This window comes from Anguilla rostrata, chromosome 19 (genome assembly GCF_018555375.3).
Source record: "Anguilla rostrata isolate EN2019 chromosome 19, ASM1855537v3, whole genome shotgun sequence".
NCBI lineage: Eukaryota > Metazoa > Chordata > Actinopteri > Anguilliformes > Anguillidae > Anguilla > Anguilla rostrata.
The window spans coordinates 12,036,334-12,053,932 of NC_057951.1; the positions used below are offsets into that span (position 1 = coordinate 12,036,334).

Sequence of the window (17,599 nt, forward strand, 5' to 3'; positions counted from 1 at the left end):
CAGTGCAGAGACTAAGGGAATTACTGACTGGCCCTTTAAGAGCCAGGCTGCTGAAACACTGGAAGCACCCGCAGACTGTTTTGAGGTTGCTGTCAGAAGGCTGCTCAACATTCCTAACTGCCCCCTTCTTCCTACAAGCCGGTTTATTATACACAGAGAATATATACTTCCTCCTATAGACTCACTGTTTAGACACTTAGCAGAGACTCTCTTAGTAGAGAACTTAGCATCTTACTAAAGGTACAGCATGCTGTCTATGTGCCTATGGCTGAGGCTAGAGTCTGCAGGTCTCTCCTACGCACACAAACACGCACACGCACACATGCACACAAACACACACACACACACACACACACACACACACACAGCCATGGAATGACAACTCTGATTCACCCACTGGGTTCCACATGGTGTCTTAGTGTGCAGACATGACCAGTGAAACGGCTGATGCCATTTACGTCGACTAACTGCTGCAGTGAGACACGAACACGCCCTTCCCTTCCAAGACACACGAGAGGTGTGACTGCAGCTGTGTGACAACCAGAAGACTCCAGAGACAGAGATCATGGAGCATACAGAAGACCTGATCTGAGGGCTCTGACTGTATCGCCATAGTAACCACTGGTTGAAGCCAGTTTTTCTCCCCCGGCACAGTGTACGCTGCATTGCTGACGTATGTTCCTGTGGCAGAGACAGAACATTCTGGAACCCGCTGGCACATTCTTGGGCATTACGGCGGAATCTCTTCTGTCTTAATGAGACAGGATGAGTGCCCGAGTGCTGTCCACTCCAAGTGCCACTGCCGTCTTTCAAAAGAAAAAAAGAAAGAAAGAAAAGAGGGAGAAAAAAAAACGAAATTGGCAGGGCCGTATCATCCCGCTTCCAATCCTCCCAGTTCGCACAGCGGCCATCTGTCCGACCCCCTCCCTTCCCCCCCCAGCCCCCAAGGCCATATGCTCATCCTGCCCTATCTGCCCCGGAGTTATTCTGGGCCCTTATCGCCTGCCACGGCTGAATGCCCCGCTGCCCCACCCTCCTAATCACGGCAGAGGGGAGAGGGAGGGGTGTAGAGCGCACCCCAGGGCCCGTGTTCTTACAGTGTCTCAGTAATGGGATCGCTGATCTGGGACCGGTTTAGCCTTCTAGCTCACGATGGCCATGTTAAGATATGGACTGGGGAAACCTCATCCTAGTTCAGCACTGCTACTCTCAGAAGCTTCATGAACACGGGCACAGCACTTCCCCGTTAGACAAACAAGGTGCACATGATGGAAAAAAAACAAAAGAAGTTCTGTACCATCATGACCCACAATATTTACAGTGTCAAACAAGAACAAGATTATAACAGCGCATTAAATCAGGAGACGCAAGCAATAAACCAGCCAGCCCGACGGTTCGCCCAAGCACCGCAACGGCACACCTTCCACAAAAGCCGAGCGCTAAGGAATGAATCGCTATGATTTTGTATGATTAAATAATAAAAAAAAACATAATAATAATAACTAAATGGGGCGTGGGGGGGGAGAAAAAGAAACAGCAATCTCGACTGAGCTCAGAATCACGATGGGGTGGACTGGCGGAAGCTTCTGGATGCCGAGAGACAGCTGGAAGTTTACCTGGAAGCAGTCGAGGAGCCAGGAACAGGCAAGGCTGTGAGGGACCGAGCTAAAACTACACACAGCCGAGTCGCACATCTGCAACACACAGGATCAGACAGGCACAGGCTCACAAACCCAGCGCCAGTCACGAGGGGCACTGCTTAGCTCAGCGCTGCGTTACCGGGCCAACCGCTACCGTCTCCCAGTCACGTCAACAACGTTTATTATTAACATCCATCCATCCATCCATCCATTATCTATACCCGCTTATCCTGAGCAGGGTCGCGGGGGGAGCTGGAGTCTAAGAGGCAGGACTACATCCTGGACAATCTATTGCAGGGCACACACACCGTTCACTCACCATTCACTTACACCTATGGGCAATTTAGAGTCTCCAATTAGCCTACCCGCCTGTCTCTGGACTGTGGGAGGGACCCAGAGTACCCAGGGGAAACCCACGTGGACACAGGGAGAACATTTAGTATTATTATTATTTTTATTATTAACATCTTCCCCCAAAATGAATTGAGAGGGGGGAAAAAAATATTACACCATGAAGTTTCATGCATGGTGCAGACAAATATCTTTCGGTACCATTCCTCGGTGGTGTCAAAAAATGAAATACATGTTATTTGCATAACTACATGGAGAGAATCCGCTTACCCTAAATGTGTATATTTACGTGCAAGAGTAAAAAACCCCGGCCCACAATTTCACTGAGCGCTAAACAAGGCTGGGATTAACTGTGAGGAGGGTTTATGATTATTCCAGATATTATCCAGTGTTTTTTTTTATTGCGAGGTCAATAAAGCATAACAAGTGTTATAAGAAGGCCTTTCAAAAGCTGTCTTTGTGGAGGGCCTTTATTGGCTGGCACAAGAACTAGCTGGCTAAAGGAAAGTACCCAATCAAACCCACGGGTTCTCCCTTTCATTTATGCAGTAAAACGATACTGAGTCAGGACTGAAGCCATGTGAGGACAAAGGGCATCACTACTGAGCAGTAAGCACAGAACCAATAGGGGTTCTTATCGCTAAGCATATACCTGTGCTCATCAAGTCATCAAGATTACATAAGAAAATGTCAGTTTAATACGATTAGTAGTACAAGTGTTACGATAAGCTGCAAAAACGAAACAACAAATAACCAGAGCCAGTAATTCTGCCCCACCCCTGCCTGTGCAACACTATTCCTGTAACGGCTTGACATAAAGCAATTACTTCACAGTGTCTCGTTCCAAAGTGTGTATTTAACCCTCATGACAACAGCCTGGATTTGGTCCAGATCAAATAAAGGAGAGTGCATCCATCTGCAGCAGAAACAGCAGTACCACACACACTGTACACACACACACACACACACACACACTGCACTACAGCGCACACACTGTATACAGCCCACACCACACACACTGTACACACACACACACACGCTGCACTACAGCACACACACTGTACACACACACACACACACACACACACTGCACTACAGCGCACACACTGTATACAGCCCACACCACACACACTGTACACACACACAAACACACACACACACACTGCACTACAGCACACACACTGTATACAGCCCACCACACACACACACACACCACACACTGCACTACAGCACACACATGTCACACACACACACACACACACACACACACTGTACACACACACACACACACCACACACTGCACTACAGCACACACATCGTATACACAGCCCACACCACACATACTGTACACACACACACACACACTACACACAAACACCACACACACCACACACCGTACACACCGTACACACACACACACACACACTGTACATACTGTACCACAGCACATACTTGTACACACTGAAAACAGGCAGAAATGCTTGGAAGACGTTACTTAAAATAACATCTTCATTTGAAAATAAAATGGCTCTGAGTTTCCAAAGCGGATGTGTGAGCAGCAGCGGCTGCTGCAGCCGTTCTCACCTGCGAACCTCCTGCTACGGGAATGATGCAGGTCAGCAGGTTTCCGACCAGGGTCTCCATGGGAACGTTCAGCCCGTCAACGTGTACAGTGTAAATCAGGCTCAGGCAGTTCTGCACACAGGAAGCAAGAGCCCAGAGGTCAGAGGTCATGCACTGAGCACAAGTCACAGGGGCTGCTGCTGTTGCTACAAGCCCTTCAATTTAAATCTCTACCTTTTTCCAAGTCATAAAATGACTCTTAGTAAAATAACTCAGGCTGAACTGGAAACTAAAAGCTGTCTGGACACAGGCACCAAGGACCAGAACTGAATACTGTTACAACAGAACACTGCTACTGTACAGCATACCGTAGAACTGGCGACCCCAAACGTTTGGTTTTGGGGATTGAGGAGGGTTGCCAGATGCTTGTGGAAAAAAGCATGCGCTGTGTTCCCCCTCCTTCCACACAAACTCACACCAATCAAATCACAAATGGTACATTTTCCCTTTGTTTAATATTAGGAAAGAAAATCAGCACTAACTTTTTCCAAATAGAGGTGGAACACATTTAGTCAGGAAGCTGTGAAACACCGCTACGGTGGATGCTCCGGAATGCTGTTACTCTGGATACTGCGGAACACCGCTACCATGGATACTGTGGAGTGGTGTCGCTGTGGAAACACTGTCACTGGGTCCTACCCTGAAGACGTCCGCGTGGTCCAGCCGGGACACCAGCACCAGGCTCTTGGGGGCGAAGAGCTGAGCTGGCTGGATAATCCCACCATCATCATCCTCATCGGCGTCACAGGACAGGTGTTTCTGGGGCTGAGGAGGGAGTTTTATTTTGGGGAGGGGGTGGTCAGATTAAAGACCTTGGGTCTTCAGTTCAGCAAGCTGACCTCATCTGTTATCACACCATGTGGACAGCAAGGGCTATGGCTCAAAACCCAGAGCAGATGTTGACCAATTGCATAAGCACATCGAAATGCATCCATATGCACATGCTTCCACCAAAAAAGGTCTAAGCAAGAATTTGGGAGATCCAACTTCAAATCCAATAGACCAGGCTAGAAATTCAGGTTCTTATTCCATCACCTGATGTAAATAAAATAAACATTCCAATGGATACGTACACATCTATGACTCCTACAGCTACACACCCAAGCTCTGTGATGAGTGAGCCCCAGCAGCAGCACACGTGAGAACATCGCTGCTCCCATTCATCATCCCACTCATTCACACGCTGCTGGGACGATGACTCACGCAGCAGCTATATTATTAACCCTTTGAAGAGTACGTATTTTGGAATGTTGCTTTTTGTTCTTCTTCAAAATTCAATGTCTGGTGTGTTCTAGAACTCCACTGCTGTCGGTTACCACCGCTGACTGCTACATCAGGATTAGCATGTCCAGTTCAGAAAATTCTACAGCAAGCGCACATATCTGTGACCTCGCACCTTTAGAGGGTTAAAAGACTCGTCGGAGCGCGGGTTCCCGCAGCTCCTGACTGGCGCGGACTTGCGCACGCACACCCACCTCTGCGTCATCGCCCTCCTCCCAGAAGGTGAAGCAGGCGCAGAACTGGCGCTCGGAGTTGATGTTGGTCAGGACCGCGATGAAGAAGCACGGTGGGAGCCTCTCGGAGGCGAGCTCCCACCCGCTGGGCTGGCAGAACTACCGCCGAAACAGAGAGAGAGGAACATTCTGGAGGCTTTCCATCAAATGGCATTTCAGGCCGTTTATTAGCAGACACTTGCATTAAAGCTCTTTGCCGTGACTGATTAGTGGCTGGAGATTCCACAGGGACCCACTTTCTTATTATTCTCTTTGTTGTTAAGAACATTCCACACATCAAAAGAAAAGCACAACAAACAGTATGCCAATATACATTGCTCAGAGCAAAAGCAAGGGGCACAAGCAAACACAAGGATGAATGGAACGATTACAAAATTCAAATCAAAAGGCGTGCGCAGTCTTTCACACCCTGAGTGAGATGAACAGGTTAGACGGGCCTGCACGTTGTACGCAGCGGTGCCTCTGCCACGTCCTGCACTGTGCACTCTACACAGAGCACCTGCCCCAAAATGCAAAGCGGAAAAACCTCAAATCTAACGTGTCCTTTTGATACACCGCGACTATTCTGCAAAGTAACAATGGGGGGGGAGGGAAGGGGGGGGCACAGCACAATGTCCGTGGGCTGTGGTAAAGATTTCTGCAAGCAGACATCAAGCCCTGTGTCGCGCGGGTTACAGCGAGAGCGGGGAGCACTGCTCCCCTCGACGTGAGCGTCTCACTGAGGCCCAGAGGAGGCTCCTTTTTCTGGGGCAGTGGAGTGGATTTGGAGCCGTTCTGACGCCCTCACCCAGTGACCTCTGCCTGGGTTCACGCTGTGAACGGGATGGGTCATCGGTGACGGGCCTGCAGGGAGCCATCTTCAGTGATATGTGGAGGGAACTGGGAGGCAGAGCGAGGTCAGCAGGGCGGGGGGGGGCTTACCAATTCGATGCCCTGGGGAAAGGGGTTGTCCTCCCAGTCCTTCTCCGGGAAGCGCTGCAGGATACGGCCTTGGCCCTCGCTGGCCCCTGGGGAGAGAGGAAAGGGGGGGGGGGGGGTTTCGTAAGAAGAAATGATGAGGAGAGGGTCGCTTGCCCTGACTGGCTGACAGGGGCCCTCAACAAAAAAAAAAAATGCTGTAATTGTGCAGTGGTGGGGTGGCCTGTGGTGGTGGGGCCCAAAATCCCTGGCAGCACTTTTGGGTGGAGGTACTGGCCAGGGCCTGATGGTACACAGGCTGAAACTGACTGAGGGGGTTGCATTCACTTTCTCATGAGCTGAGCTCGACACAGACTCATGGTTTATGTCACATGTCAATGAAATATGACGCGTGTCGGCCTTGAAATGAAACAGAAGTTTCTCCAGTCCTTCAAAAATACACTTTACCAAACAAACTTTAGCAGCATCCAAATACCATTTACGGGTCACTACCGGGCATCTAAATGTAATGCAATTATCGTTATCCTGTGTGTGTGTGGATACAGTCCTGAGGGCCCTGGGCCTATGCATGGCTGTTACACAGAAATAGGTCCCTCAGGATGGCATGCCAATGGGGCAGAGGCAGAGAGAGAGAGAGACAGAGAGAGAGACACAGACACACAGACAGACAGACAGACAGACACACAGACTTCAAGTTAACATTTAATACAGAAGCTGCTAAATGCCAGTAAACAAAAGCTGCACTGTCACTGTGACCAGGTACATAAACATAACACAGCTCTATTTTTGAAGGATGATGCAGTATATGGCTAACCTAGCAACCTGGAAAACAAGACAGCAACACATACGCACCCTCCCACCCACACACACAGGCACCCACACACACACACACGCACGCACACGCTTCACAATTTTAAGTGCAGAAACGGAGCAGTGACAGCAGCTCCGGGATGCACTGCGCCTGCTCACTCTGGGTAAATATAGCGCTATAAACTTAGCAGTGTGTACCGGCTCTGGAAAAGGACCACACCCTCAGAGCTAGTGCTGCTGTAGCAGGTCAAAGCAGCGTAATTCACACCCAGAGCTGATCACTGAGAGCTGCCAGCAGGTCTCTGTAGTGAGGAGACTGTGCCTGAGATGCAGCCAGGGCAGGTACAGGTGAGATTACCAAATACTGGGGGGCCAGCCAATCAGAGTTCAACACTGAGGGGGGCTAAGTCTATGTTATATATACACCCTATTGTATCAAATAAATGACGCAACGGCTGAATGCGGATAAATCCATAACCTGCATACAACAAATAATAACAGGTGAATAATTAATAATTATATTATAATGAAATGTCCGTCGTCGGAAACTCGCACGTACCCCAGCGAGGTGATTTACGCGACACGGGAGTTATCTTATCCAGACTGCGCTTGCACAAGCAGAGATAAGCCTGCGGAAAGGCCTCGGCGCCCTGGAGCGCGCTCGCAACGAGCGTCTGAAAGTCAGCCAGCGCCCCGAGGGATGAGGTCATACCGCCGCTCGCGTCCCGCATCGAGCGCCGTCTGTGACCTCCGCTCCACAAAGGAGACGTGAAGTAACCGGCGTCCACACCTTCGCCGTTGGAGGGCGGGAATTTTAAAAAATACTACAGCGGTTCCTGTCCAAAGAAGGAGCCAAAATGGCGCCCTGCCAACTGAGAGGGTCCACGTCACTGTACTTCCAGTGATGAAAAGGTGTTGGGGCCTGCGGAGTCAGCTAACAGGAAGCGCGTGCCTTTAAATTTCCTTAATGAACAGAACACATCACGTGTGCTCACACACAAATACACGCACAGACACGCACGCACACACGCTCACAGAAAAACACACGCGCACAGACACACACACACACACACACACATGCACACACACACGCGCACCTACACACACACACACATCTCAGGCCTACACCACAGCCCACACACACAGTTCTCTCATATCCAGCCCTGCCCACACCATGCGGTGCTCGGAGACAGGAAGTCACACTGAGTCTGCTCTGCTGACACATTCAGGATCAGCCTGTGATGCAGCGCACCAGCCTTTTTCTCACAGGAAAACAAAATTTGTACCGTCCAACAGCATTTTAAAATAATTTGATCAGATTGTCTTAACCGTGTCCAGAAGCTCATCCCTTTGAAAAGCACGGTTTTGGGATTTTTTATTTTCCTAAATTCTAAGACAGTGTTCCAGAACTCCATTGATTTCCGTTGCAGGTACCAATGGCTACATCAGCATAAGAATGTTCAGTTAAGAACATTGCACTCTGCTGCAAGCCTCGTACTGTAAGCTCCGATGGGAACCCAAATACTTACTCATCTTTTTGTATATACCAGTATTTCACGAAAATAAATATCTGGCCTGATTAATCAATAAACAGAAGCCCAAGTAATTCAAAATGCTGATATGGTCCAAAATGCGGGTCATTTGCTATTATGCAGTCTGCTTTGAGGCCGCTTGCTCATTCATGTTCGAGTGGATGCCCAAAAAAACTAACAAAAAAAAAAAGATTCTTGGCTCGCTGAGGGTATTGAGTAGCTTCAGGCTTTTTGTGAGGTTTTATCAACAAATCTCAAGTCCCAGTTACCCACGATATCAAAACACAGGACTTGGCTTGCCTGGAGCAGCTGTACTCTGTGTGGGCGGGCATGTGTATGTGTGTGCGTGTGTGTGGTGTGCATGTGTATGTGTATGCATGTTTGTTTGTTTGTTTTTTTGTGTTCATGTGTTTTGGGGGGGGCTTATTTTGGGCACCCGCTGATCACCATGACGTCAGAAAAGGCGGTCTCATGCTCTATGCAAATGGCGGCAGGGGCCACACAAAGGCCAGCAGTGACCCCCCCCACACACTAACAGGAGCGCTGCTGAAGAGCCGGAGTTGGATTACGCTTCATTTGGAGCTTGAGTCTGGGGGGGGGGGGTACATGAGGGCGTGTGAGGAAGGCGGGAGAAAGGGGAGAGGGGGGGTAATTTTAGACCCGAAATCCCTGTGGAGAGACAGAATTCATTCCTGACTCAAGAATGGAACCGTTGAGTGAAAAACCAATCAGCCTCCCCACTTTATACTGCCACTTTCAATCCACAATGAACACTGAACTTAATCGCCAACTAGTATCAAAGACATTCACGTTCATCACAGCAGAATCACACTATACCTTTGTCCTGGGACCCATAGGGACATTTTAACAGACTATTTTCCCATGCTGATATGACGAAAGTACACAGGAAAATGACATAAAGGAAGAATGGGGAAGTCAGGTGGTTCACAGACAGTAGTTCTCATGCAGGAAGTTCTCATTACATTGGGGTTGACGATAGTTGCTTGGTAAAACTGACTTGGTGCAGACATTGCATTGAACTTACACAGGCAGAAATGTTTTTCTCTGGCCGGGTGAGTTGCAGCGGAATGGGGGGGGGGGGATCCTGACTGCCTGAAAGCCAGTTCTAAGTTTTACAGGCAGCCGGCCCTGGACATCATGAAACAGTTTCCTGTCCAGGACTCCCTGGGAAAGGACTCTTCAAACTGGACGTGGAATGCAGTTTACCCTCACAGCAGGGACCCCGCTCTGCTCAAGGACCGTGACCCCCCCCTCCCCTCCCCCAAACCCCCCCTTCCTCGAGAAATGGCCCAGCTGATCCTGGAACAGGGCGGGAACAGCATCTACTGTGCGTGACACGTGCACACGCTGGGCTTAGAGGGCAGTGTCCCCCTTACACAGAGGGACTGTCGCTGTGGCACAGCACCACTGCTCACTTCCTACTTAGCCAATATTGAGTTACAGTCAGTCAGCTGGCTTGGACTTCTGCCTCCAAAGGAGCCCCACCAAGATGAGGCCATGATTCATCAGAAGGAGCAAATAACTGTTGCTCAACTTGCGCAGCAAACTGCTGGAAGTTGGGCGTACCAGGGAAAGGTTAAATGCTAAATGTACTAAGATGTATATACACTATAAGTGCAAACACATGCTTTGCACATGCTTCTGTAATTGGGCTGTTTCTTTTATTTATCTCCGGAGCAAAGCGTCACTTCAGAGAAATGCTGACAGCTACTTCAGAGCCTGTGCTATAAAGATCAGTGTGTCCATACATAGACAAAGCAGCTCAGAGCCTGTAGCCAATAGCTTCTTTATAGCGGGTGAACCGCAGTAGAACATTAAGCAGCTGCCAGCGTCTCCACACAGCTGTGTGGCAGAAACGTCCACGCGACACAGCGCTGTGCGACCACAGCGTGAGTCACAGGGGTGGGAGAGGTGCATTGTGGGACGCAGGGCTGAATCATGGCGGTATGGCAGCCGCGCGGCTCTGGAAGCGGAAGCGCTGGCACGGTCTGGCAGACACAGCGGCTGTGGCGGGTTTTGGGTTCCGCAAAGGTTTCCTGTGGTGCGCGCTCATCCTGTCTGTACTCCTCCTGTCAGTACTTCAGTCTGTACTCCTGTCTGTACTCCTCCAGTCAGTACTCCTGTCAGTACTCCTCCAGTCAGTGCTCTTGTCAGTACTCCTGTCTGTATTCCTCATGTCAGTACTTAGACCTCATGTCAGTACCCCCCACCCCCTTCCTATTTTTGTGATAAAGACTTCCACCGTGGCTGGCACAAACCACAAGAATTCTCTGATGAAGGTCTCCAGTCTGAGCACCCACCGCAGCCACATCACCGTGACGACCGCTGTCCACGTAAACTGTAAACTTTAAATCTGCCGTGAAAGGGCACAGGGCTGCGACTTTGGGAGCAGGGGACTTCCACCAACGCAGAAGGCACTAAACAACGTCGTTCCAAAAGTCAACGCCGCGGAAAACGGGACCGAAAAGCAGCCAATCGGTCGGACTCCACACTCAAGCGGTCACAAATCAAAACAGCCGGGCTCCCGTACTGCTTGAGTCTCTTCTTCTCTGCAAACTCAGCGCACTGCAAACTGCACTGAGCTCATAGCACCCATCACCGGCACTCAGACAGCTGGGAAAGCCCACAGCGATAAGCAGCCAAGAAAACTCACGGCCCTGCAGGCTGCTAGGGAATCAGTTACCGCTTCCTGGGATTCCATTTTAGATTTAATCTATCTGCAATCTGATGCCTGACGTTCTGAAGTGCGATAAAGTGCAAGAACGTAGTCTGAAAGCTCGTCTGCACGCTTGTGCTGGGGAGAAGCCATGTTCCCTTGGCTTCTCAAAAATACTGCAGCGTTAGCTATGTTGTTTGGAACTTACAGTTTTACATACATTTCATGCTTCATTTCATTTGTACTGATGCATGGTGGTGTGAAACAGAAGGACACTCCCCCCTTAACAGTATTGAATAAAGAACTATTTGCCCCACATTCCTCAGCAGGTAGAAAGAAGAACAGGACATGACCCCCCCCCCCTATTCACAAACAGGAAGTGAGTTTTATATTTACATGAATCAGTCTGCTCTTATTAATAACCATCTGCAGAATGGAGGCAGAAAGAGAGGGAGGGGTGGGGGGAGAGAGGGGACAGGGAGAGTGAGAGAGTGAGAGAGAGAGAGGGGAGGAGGAGAGAGAGAAGGGTAAAGACCCTGAACATGCTGGTACTTAAACAGTGAAGTTAATATTTAATACAGAAGCTGCTAAATGCCAGTAAACAAAAGCTGCACTGTCTCTGTGAGCAGGTATGTAAACAGCTGTATTTGTGAAGGATGATGCAGTATATGGCTAACCTTGCAACCTCGGAAAAAACTACAGCAACACACCCACGCGTACACACCCAGCCACACACACACGCACATACACACACACGCACGGGTCACAGTGCTGTGCGCTTGTGTGCGTCAGCACGCATGTATGAGCGAGTGTGTATGTTTGTTTATGTGTGTGTGTGTGTGTGAGAGAGAGACAGCGTAATCCTGCTTATTCCACCCACTCCCCTCCTCCTCCTCCTTACTGAGCAGCCAATGGGCTCTAATGCGTTTCATCAATTACGACTGAAGATCCCCCACCCCCCACCCCCCTTAGACCTGCTTAGCGGATCTGGCACCGTTTACATTTTGACCCAGAAGTGGGTCAGCTCACGCAGAGGAGCGCTGCGCTGGGGCCCCCACAGCCCCTCGGCCCGGGCCTGGAATGAAATCTCACCCGTGACACAGAACCAGCCTTGATCTGTCCCATCATCCCACACAGTCAGCCTCTTGACCTCTGACCTCTAGTTATCAATTCATACAAAAGCGTCTGCCAAGCCTCTGAACAATGTGAGGCACCTTCCACTGCTGACGAACAGCTAGCGTGTGACGCTGCTCCACTCAGGAACAGCTAGCCTGCGAGGATGGAACCAGTGCTGCTTGTTGCAGATGGTCTGCATATATGAACCTAAACTGAGAAGACAGAGCATTTTAAACAACACAAGGCCAATAAGCTACATTAACCACGGCAACTCCTTGTTCAAAAACACAGGGCTAGTGCCATGACCACGTATGGCCTTCATTTAAAAATCCCCCACCTCCTCCTCTCCCATTTTGATGCATGGGCTTTTATTTAGGTCATATTTTGTTGTCATATCTGCACGAGGAGGAGCTGGTTTGAGCGGGCGGGCGTGTGCCTATATAAGGAGGAAACTGGAGGTGCGACGCATTCTGCTCTGTGACCTCAGCTTCCTGTACGCCTGCTCTCTTCAGCCCCCACCCCCCCCCCCGCCCCCGCCGAGGCACGCAGGTACAGCCCTAGCGCACACAGCAGAGACACAGGCCCACGTCCCGCACCACACCTATGTCACACCCACCCCACACCCACCACAAACCCCCTCCACACCCCCTCCACACACACCCCACACACAGGAGCTGTCGTTCACTTCTCCCTCTTCCACCTGAGGCAGAGGTTCTCCACCCCTAACCTGAGCTCTGGCCAAGTCATCTCCGCCAAGAGATGATGAGAGAGGCGGGGCTCACGGGCCCCAGGCACTACCGCTAACTGAAGCCAGGCTTCAGAAAGCCCCCTGACGGGTTCCTCCCTGGCCCAGGCACACGGGCTCGGCTCAGTATAAAACCCTCCACTTCCAATCTGGCTCGGCACGAGGCGGGAGCTTCCTCTGAGCAAACAGCATCCAAGAGTCCCCGCGTAATACCAGGCAATCGTCACGGCAACAGCTTCCTTATTATTACTGTATTACTTAACCTGGAGAAACCCACAGACGGACGGAGCACCGGGGCGAATGGCCAGAAATGCTGAGCCAGCAGAATAAAAAAGAGGGCATTTTAGGCTACCTTTTCTCTTTTGGTTTCCACAAGCACATGCGACACCACTGACACCACTGCACACCACTGACACCACTGCACATACTGCACACCACTGCACATACTGCACACCACTGACACCACTGCACACCACTGACACCACTGCACATACTGCACACCACTGCACATACTGCACACCACTGCACACCACTGCACATACTGCACACCACTGCACACCACTGCACATACTGCACACCACTGACACCACTGCACATACTGCACACCACTGCACATACTGCACACCACTGACACCACTGCACACCACTGCACATACTGCACACCACTGCACACCACTGCACATACTGCACACCACTGACACCACTGCACATACTGCACACCACTGCACACCACTGCACATACTGCACAAAGCACATGCTGGGTTTTGACAGTGGTGTGTGTGTGTGTGTGGGTTTGCGCACGCGCCATCTAAAAGTGTCAGTGGTTTGGCCTCTGCCTTCCGCAGAATGAGGTTAACAGACCACTAGCCCCGATGAAATACAGACAGAAGGTGAACAGAAATAGTTAACACCACCGGTTAACACGACAGAGATAAGTTTGTAAGACAGCGATCTTTCTTTTGGTGACAGCACCTTTGACCCCTGGGATTGGTGAAGGAAGGTGAAGGAAGCCCGGGTTACTGAGGAGGCTCCCAGCCATGTGTGGCGGGGAAAGAGGGAAGGACATTCTGGGAATTCCGGGGAAGACCACCAATGCCTGGGGACGGGAATGCGCAACGGAGGCTCCCTGTGCTGCTGCACGACGCAGAGTCCCCTGGGGAGTGGGGCCCCATGGCACTCCTTAAAATAACACTGACCAGAACACACACCACACACAACCACACACACGCTCACACACATATACGCACACACACACGCACGCACGCACGCACGCACACACATATACGCACGCACACACTCACATGCACACACACGCACTCACATGCACGCACACACACACCATTCAACTCAGTACAGTTTCCTCAAATTGTGTGCACCGAGTTGAACAGTGTGCTCTACAAGTCTGCAGAGTCACTGTGCTGAGGAGAATGAAGGAAGCCCCACAGTCTGGTCTCAGGTCCTCCTGTGGGCCAAACTGGCAGTGGACTGAGCTCCAGCGTACAGCAACAGGGCCCTAAAGTGGGGAGCATCGCCTGAGGGGTCCTGTTATAGACCCAGGGCTCCTCGCTAGAACAAAAGCAGCATTCTCTGAACACCGGGGATCTTGTCAGAAGCGTTACCGGAAACGAGGCCCTGAGCCGAAGCAGAAACCCCCTTTCGCCGGGACAGAGACCGACCGCAGCCCCCCCCCCCCTGAAATCTGGAAGGAATCTGGGGGGGTTCACTGGTGGTGGTTTTGGAGGGGGGGAGGGAGGTCTGCTCCTCCAGCCTACACCTGCTGTGTGACATTCCTCAACACCCAAAATCACGCGGCGCTCCCCTACCCTCTCCTTCCCCTCGTTCGCCCGCGAAGCTCACGCGCTTCAGGCAACCTGCACCAAACAGCTGCGCCGCATTATCCAGCAGCACCGCGGCAACGGGCCATCATTAGCAACAAAGACCTGTCATTAGCTGCTCAGGGCTCACAAACCAGCCGCCTGGAGGAGAGAGGAAAACAGCCAAGACGCAACTGCAATCACAACCTGGGATTCCCAGCTTCTGGGAGGAGGAGGCTGGGCATGCGTGTAAACATACTGTGCACACAATCCCCGCCCCCCTCCCCCCTCATGGAAAATTCACCACCAGAGAAAACAGCTACTCCCCCAAAACCAAAGAGTGGGCCACAGGACCTGGGACACGGTCCCAATCTGTGACTGAGAGAGAGAGAGAGAGAGAGGGAGAGAGAGAGAGAGAGAGAGAGAGAGAGAGGAGAGAGAGAGAGAGAGAGAGAGAGAGCACATGAAAGCACTTCATCCATCCCGCCAGTGCATTTGTTAAAACCGTCTGTGTGTCATGAATAATGAACAGCCTACAATCGCTCTCATCCCGCTCTCTCTCCCCTCCACTTCCAGCCAAATTCCAGAGCAGGAAGTGCTTGACCAAGGGGGAAAGTGATCCCCCCCCGACTGAATAAAAAGGAACTGAATACGGACTGCAAATATGAGCAACATGGGAAAATGCAAAGCTGTGTGGCTGCCGGGGCATCTATGAAAACAGAGAATCTGGATTCCCACCGTCGGCTGTCTTCCCCACGGGTCTGCTCTCCACTTCCTGTTTGAACGGAGCCCTTCGGACAGGGGCGTTCCCCAACGCTCAGAGAGTGACTTCAGCCCACAGCAGCGTGGCGTAATGCAAGAACCTTCAGCTGCTCCACCCGGAACCGTGTCAGTCCAACCCGCCCCCCTCGCCAAAACATTTGGGGATTCGCTGCAAAACTGAGCATTAAACTAGTGCAGACAGCGAATGAACCATGTATCAGAGGGCGCTGTTCTCTGTCCCTAAGGGCACCTGTCATCTCTTAATGTGCCCTAATAAGGGCTGGTAGGTGTGCCAAAATCTTCACGCTCAAACAAATGTGGTTGCAGAGCGTGGTGCTGTGTACATAAGGACATCAGCCGACAGATGACAGGAGGAAGCCATTCAGCGATCTAGGCAACGCCGCCAGGCCATCTAACATCGTGCCCAGCATGGTCTTGAGCACTCCAATGGTCTTATACTCTGTGACCCGGCATGTCCGTCAAAGCGAATAGATTTTAAATCTCTAACCCCTCGGAAACAGGCAACAACGCCAGCAGCATTTACTCATCAAACCTGCTATGATGATTCTGCGAGATATGAAAACACACACACACACACTTCCCACAGACACTGTTTCCTGGCAACCCATATGACATCACAGCTGTAAGGTCAGATATAGCCAGATACCACAGCACATTTATTATTAGGGACGGGGAGGCATTCTCCACGGCCTTTAGCTAATGAGCTCCTCTCACAGCTGAAACTGCTGAGGAAATGACATCCACCGAAACGGTAAAGAATAGAATGTGTCCGAAGGGCGAGGTAAGGTCAGCGTTTAGCCCGCACTGCTGGCACACGTGACCTTCACTGAGAGTGTGCAGAGGCGCGAATGAGCCTGAACAGTTCATTCGGTGAAATCCAAACTTTTCCCTGTGAGGACAGCCTAGATCATGAACACATTTCATTACATTTACACAGCCTCGGTTTCAACTTCCTATACTAGCGTTTCTGTACGACCATATACTGGTGACACACAACTTCAATTCTGCCTCATAGTCGGCTTGTATTAGCAAATATGTAAAGTATAATTTTAAAAGACGTTTAATGAATTGTTTTATGCACAGCCAGAGGATTCAAGAGTGCAAATGAATGCACTGTGTATGCACTGAGCCATTTCATGTTAGATAACTTTAACTCCCTCTGAAAAGACTGAAAATAATCAATATTTTTGTAATATGCTGTATGTAACTCTTTAGCATGAAAAAGCACTGTAACTGGGCTCAGTTTCCCCAGATGAGACCTGAACTGCGTTTGCACAGCGAATGCTTGCCATGTTCAGAGTTCTTCACATTTTATAAATAAGTCATAGCCACAATGCATTCTAGTTTTCCTAGTGCCCGCTCCCAATAATGCAACTTTTGAAAGCAGCATGAATTTTTCATGCCAGTGCACCCGATGATGGACTATCTTGAATCCAGGGCAGCACGCGAAGGCATCTCAACAGACAACTGTACTGTAGCTACAGGACTCCTGTCCCTCGGCATCATTGCAAAAATAGCAGGTGTCATACTTCTGTAGAATTTCGTAAGCTTACATAGAGTAACATTTCCATGTGACCAGCCCGTTCAGACTTCTACATATATATATATATATATATATGTATATGCACACACATATATATACACATATTTATATTTACTTTTTTATATATATAGTAAATATTTATATTTACTTTACAAGTTTGATTGACAAGACATCTACGTAGCAGGCTCGCGAGCTCGAGGAAATCCCCATTGACAACGTTGTCAAGCTGCAGAGTCGTACTAGTCAAACTTTTGCTAGTAAACTAAAGCGTCAGCTTTACAAAACAGTCTATTGCAGCTCTCCTAATATATTATCCGGTGCATGACAGTAGAAGTGCTAAACCGCTTTCTCTCACCCTGTTGCGTTATGCTCTTTAAATAGGCATTTTTTGTTTCCTGAATAAACGTTTTTTTAAACATACTAACTATATTTACATCATTGCCCGGGCCCTGGACATCCACGGGTGCTAGTTAGCGCCCGACCGAGCTGCAATCTCGGAGCAGGGCACGCTGTTTTGTCCCGTCCCGTCCCGG

The 17,599-nt window shown here is 50.2% G+C and overlaps 1 protein-coding gene across 7 annotated transcripts in view; it reads right to left on the minus strand.

Annotated features, from left to right (window-relative positions):
* The window catches only part of LOC135245831 (myotubularin-related protein 5-like), a 51,063-nt gene that overhangs the window by 33,162 nt on the left and 302 nt on the right, over nucleotides 1-17,599 (minus strand). For 4 of the 7 annotated variants that reach the window (XM_064319145.1, XM_064319143.1, XM_064319141.1 and 1 more), the window contains exons 2-6: nucleotides 6,050-6,135; nucleotides 5,090-5,227; nucleotides 4,254-4,379; nucleotides 3,576-3,686; nucleotides 1,617-1,694 (exon numbers count right to left, since the gene is read on the minus strand). In XM_064319145.1, the coding sequence (XP_064175215.1) occupies nucleotides 1,617-1,694; nucleotides 3,576-3,686; nucleotides 4,254-4,379; nucleotides 5,090-5,227; nucleotides 6,050-6,135 (539 nt within the window). The remainder of the gene's footprint in view (nucleotides 1-1,616; nucleotides 1,695-3,575; nucleotides 3,687-4,253; nucleotides 4,380-5,089; nucleotides 5,228-6,049; nucleotides 6,136-17,599) is intronic. The other 3 variants (XM_064319146.1, XM_064319144.1, XM_064319142.1) reach the window with 1 other exon arrangement.